This window comes from Pyrus communis, chromosome 2 (genome assembly GCF_963583255.1).
Source record: "Pyrus communis chromosome 2, drPyrComm1.1, whole genome shotgun sequence".
Classification (NCBI taxonomy): Eukaryota; Viridiplantae; Streptophyta; class Magnoliopsida; order Rosales; family Rosaceae; genus Pyrus; species Pyrus communis.
Genome location: NC_084804.1, coordinates 19,081,586 through 19,086,088, shown reverse-complemented (window position 1 = coordinate 19,086,088; position 4,503 = coordinate 19,081,586). Strand labels below are relative to the sequence as shown.

The following is a 4,503-nucleotide window of genomic DNA, read 5'->3' as shown; positions in this document are numbered from 1 at the left end:
AGGAAATATTCTTCTACTTCTCTTTTATCCCAAAAACAAAATCCAACCCATCACATCAACAAACCCTACAAAGCCAAAACCTAAAAGCTGCCAGAAAATCGTAGTTGTCCAATGTCCTACTCCTGTAAAGAACTTCCAAATCTCCCTAAACTTCCTACTTTAACCTTCAAACCCAATGGGACACATTTTCGCTGGCATTGGTAAGGATTATGCTAGCATCAACCACGCATACATGAAGCCATCACATTTCGAGTTGAGAATTCAAAGGAAACATACTAAGCACATAGGTAGAAGATCTAAAACCAATGTAACATTTCAAGCACAAGTTCATATTATTTATGAAAATCAGAGAATTATATTTTGCTCACAATCCAAAAGGTAAAAACAAAAACTACACAATGTAACAGATAGAAAAATTTGACAGCCCAAATCAGGGAATCAAATATTGTTCAATCCAAATAAATGGACTTCAGCTTCACTTCGTAGTTTTGATCCAAAACTCCATTCAAAAGCAAGCCTCTAGCAGACAGCAACAACACAGAGCAGCCAAACTGCAACATTCATAAAATTGGATAACAAATTAGGGAATGCAGACATTAAAAAAGGACAAGGATTGTCTGCCCTCGCACTTCTAATGCTCTCCTGTTTGTGTGGTCACAGTTAATCCATATCAACATTTTATATTACTATTCATTTTTGTCTTATTATCTCTATAAAAAAAAAACAATATAAAAGATTGACGTGATTTAACCATGACCACACAAAATAAGAGCACACAAGAGGTCACCGGAAGTGGAAGGAAAGACAATCCTTGTCCCTTAAAAAAATCACACAGCATAGTACTTGTCCAAAAACTGCAGAACATTATTGTCGCAAGTACAACCTCAAAATCATCAAACAATACCTAAATAACTAGATTGCCCCTGACCCTTGTGACATAAATATACTTACCCAGACGACACTATCTTGATGTTCTCAACGAAAAACATATCATTAAATTTTGAGATTTATGTAATAAATAGATAAAAATGACAATAATTAATGGAATGCGTTCTTCTACACAAATAATGTAATGTTACGAGATTCAACTTTCTCACGCACATTATTATTTGAGAGCTTTAATGAAAAAGGTTTGGACCAACAAATATTTAACCCAAAACCCTCCCAAAATGTTATTTAATCAAAAGGGCTCAAAGTTTAATAAAAAATATTCAAAACTATTGTCCTCAGTTCAAACTTACAAGCTCAACCCGCTACAAATCTACACTTTCGTACCACCCCTAAATGATTCGATATTGTCTTGACTCTTCACCAACCTCAACCCAGCACGAAACCGCCATAATAACTCCCTGTCTTCCTATCAAATTGAATTCCCCCATTTAAAAAACAACTAAATCAAAGTTGAAAAATGAAGCATTCATCGGAACAAAGCCGCCGAAACAAATTCAAAGAAGTTTAATGGTAGAAACCGACGAAAAAGTATCTGGAGAAAAAAAAAAAAAAAAAAAAAGAACTAAAACATAACATTATTTCTAGAAGAAAAAAAAAATCAGATATAGTGTTTGTTTTGTCAATGAATAAACAAACACTGTATCTGAAAAAAATAAATAAAAATAAAAAACCAAAATCCAAAAACAGTGACTTAAATTTCAAAAGCATTGACTTAAATTTGAAAAACAGTAACTTTAATTTAAAAAACAATAACTTAAATTTCAGAAACAGTCTATGCTTTCTTTTCTTTCATGCATCAGTTGATTTTATTTTATTTAAGAAACATGATGCTTATTTTGATTTGAATCCTAATACAATGAATTTTACTATTTCTTTTCTAGCTTACATTTAAAAAACAGTGTGTCTATTTCATTTAAATCCAGAAACAGTAACTTAGATTCCAAAAACAATGATACTTAAAATCCAGAAACAATTTATTTTTATAGTCTAGAAAGAATGACCCGCCGTTATTATTGAATAGCATGCAAATCTCAAATTTATTTTCTGGAGAAACAAACGATGAACTCCACTGACGAATAAAAATTGAAAAACAATACCTCAAATACACTATGAAAAATAACTATGATCACATTTCAACGAAATAATACAAAATATAAATTAAATAGCATGATGATCGATATTTTTGTTTCAAAGAAAAAGAAGAAGATTTGCAAAACAACGATGAACTCCATTAACGACGAAAATCTGAAACTCAACCTAAAAAAGTTAGGGATAAAATCGACAAATCATAATTTATTATAGTTGGGTCATTTTAGTTGGACTACTTTAATATGAGCCTTGTACTAATCATTAAACAAAACTTATAACATGGTTTTTAATTAAAACTAAAACTTTTCAAGTCATTTTCATTAGTTTTCCTTTATTATTTTGGAATGCCATGACGATCAGGAAGTCCCTGTCCATGAAAAAAGGGTAATTTGGGAACAAAAGTCATGGCCTCTGGTCAAGACTAGGACCATTTGTGTGAACCCGTCTTTCTAGAAAGTGGAAATTGGAGTATCCCTGCACTTATGTGCCAGGAGTCAGGAAAAAGGACTTTCTCCTCAATACTTAAGGAGCCAAGTATATTCAATTTCATAATGTTTGGATGGAATTCCTGTTTTATCCCTCAAGTTAATGAAAAAATTGACGGAATTAACAAAAATGATTATAGTACAACAAATAACATAATTCAAGAACGGAAGAAACTATTAGTAGAGCACAAGAACAAAAACTAGACTTGGGGCATAGATCGTGAACCTTTTCTACAATTTGGCCTTTTTTCTTCTTTGTTTAGTTTTATTTTAATAAATTAATAAATAATAAATAAGCTAGATTATTTTTTTCTTCTTAATAATTTATCCCGGCATCTACATTAACACCATTTTGGATCCGATATCTTCCTACTTCAGCGTACTGACAGAAAATCTAACGAGTTATAAAGGACCAAAGCTCCATAGTTTGGCAAAGTCAAGGGCAGATTCTAATGAATTCCTAATTCAGGGACTAGCGCTACAATTTGAGTCATAATTTCAGGACCATCGCTCCAATTTCCTCTTTCAGAAAAGAGTTGTAAGATATGTTTGACTAAAGGACAACAAACCAGGGACCGAGTTGACTCGGTGCTAGACTCAACAAGACCAAACCAGATCTGAGTCAAGACCCAAGACTCAAAACTCAGATTCACTAATTTTACAAAGCGAAATACAGAAAGTAAAAAGGAGGACAAGAAAGGGAAGGAAATTACATACCAGCCCTCCATGAGGCCACTGGTGTTGTTCTGTTGTTGAGGGGGAGGCTGGGCGTACTGAGGGGCGTAGGGAGGAGGGTACCCTTGGGGGTACCCCTGAGGTGGAGGGTATCCCTGCTGTGGATACCCCGGCGGCGGATAAGCGTCTTTGGGATATCCTTCCGGTGGATAACCTATTCCAATCACAATTTACACAAACAAAAGTGGCAAAAATACAAAATCAGAACAAACCCCGTGTCACAGAATTAAAAAAATTATCAAATTACTTGGAGATTTTGTACAGATCTAAACATAATCAAGAAAAAAACCAAACATGCAAAGTCTGCTTACCTTGAGGTGGAGGAACGCCAACGGGGGGCTGCTGCTGGTTGTAGTAGCTCATTGTTGGCGGTGTTCTTGATGGATTGCAATAGCTAACAAATTAAAAAGTCGGAAGAAAGAAAAAACCCAGAAAATATCTCAAGTCCTCTTTCTCTTTTGTTTTTTTTTTTTTTTGGGTGGTTGCTCTTTTGCTTCTGGAATAAGTAGAGAGAAGTTATTTAATGTGGATGTAGAGGGACAGAGAGGTGTGGACAGGCTGTATGTGGGAACGGGTGTTCGTTTTCAATATTATATTTTTTTCCGAATAAATAAATTTGGAAGGCAGTAAATCGGGAGGGTGGTTTTACTTGGGGCAAGGAAAGAAGGGGAGGTTTGTTTGTTTTGCCCGCCTGCATTCAAATTTTATTTATTTTAATAAATCGGTAAAATTTTACAATAAATTAGTAATAATATAATTCAAAAAATTCGTTTTTGACAAAAATCTAATCTAAAATTTCTTACTTACAAATAAAAAATAATAACATTAAACACGTAGTATTAAACCATTCAAAATTTAAATTTAGATATGTTTGTTTAAACTGATTTGCACAGAATACAATACTTCCTGTAACTTCTTTGTTCTTGTTTTTAGCTCTTTCTTTAACACTCATGGGGCTTTTCTAGCGTCAGAAATTAACAAAACTAATTTTATTTGGTTGAAGTGTTAAAAAAAATCAACATTCTAGAACTCTGGAGCATAACTGAGACATTACCTTTTTTTATTAATGAAAAGACTTGTTCTTGAGCGGGTACTCCTTCTCAAGATCCTCGTAGCCAATTCACGAAATTTCATGTTTATTATTAAAACAGTTCCTAATATAAATTATTATTTAAATATTATTTATGTAAAAATTAAGAGAAAAAAACATGACATCGTTTAGTTATCGCAATGTATAAATAAA

At 33.1% G+C, this 4,503-nt stretch overlaps 1 protein-coding gene across 1 annotated transcript; it reads right to left on the bottom strand.

Moving 5' to 3' along the window:
• Positions 1–308: 308 nt before the first annotated feature.
• Positions 309–3,754, bottom strand: LOC137725365 (cysteine-rich and transmembrane domain-containing protein WIH2-like). The gene is made up of 3 exons (XM_068464023.1): positions 3,572–3,754; positions 3,243–3,414; positions 309–551 (listed from the first exon to the last, which is right to left on the bottom strand). The coding sequence occupies exons 1-3, from the start codon at positions 3,621–3,623 to the stop codon at positions 506–508; spliced, it is 270 nt and encodes an 89-aa protein (XP_068320124.1). The 5' UTR covers positions 3,624–3,754; the 3' UTR covers positions 309–505.
• Between the last annotated feature and the right edge of the window lie 749 nt (positions 3,755–4,503).

Bases quoted from the DNA above. Each gene is read 5' to 3' on its own strand.
- LOC137725365 (XM_068464023.1), bottom strand. From the start codon at position 3,623: ATGAGCTACTACAACCAGCAGCAGCCCCCCGTTGGCGTTCCTCCACCT. The intron at 3,415-3,571 runs GTAAGCAGACTT...TGATTGGAATAG, and splicing joins TGGCGTTCCTCCACCTCAAG to GTTATCCACCGGAAGGATAT. The intron at 552-3,242 runs GTATGTAATTTC...TGAATGTTGCAG, and splicing joins AGTGGCCTCATGGAGGGCTG to TTTGGCTGCTCTGTGTTGTT.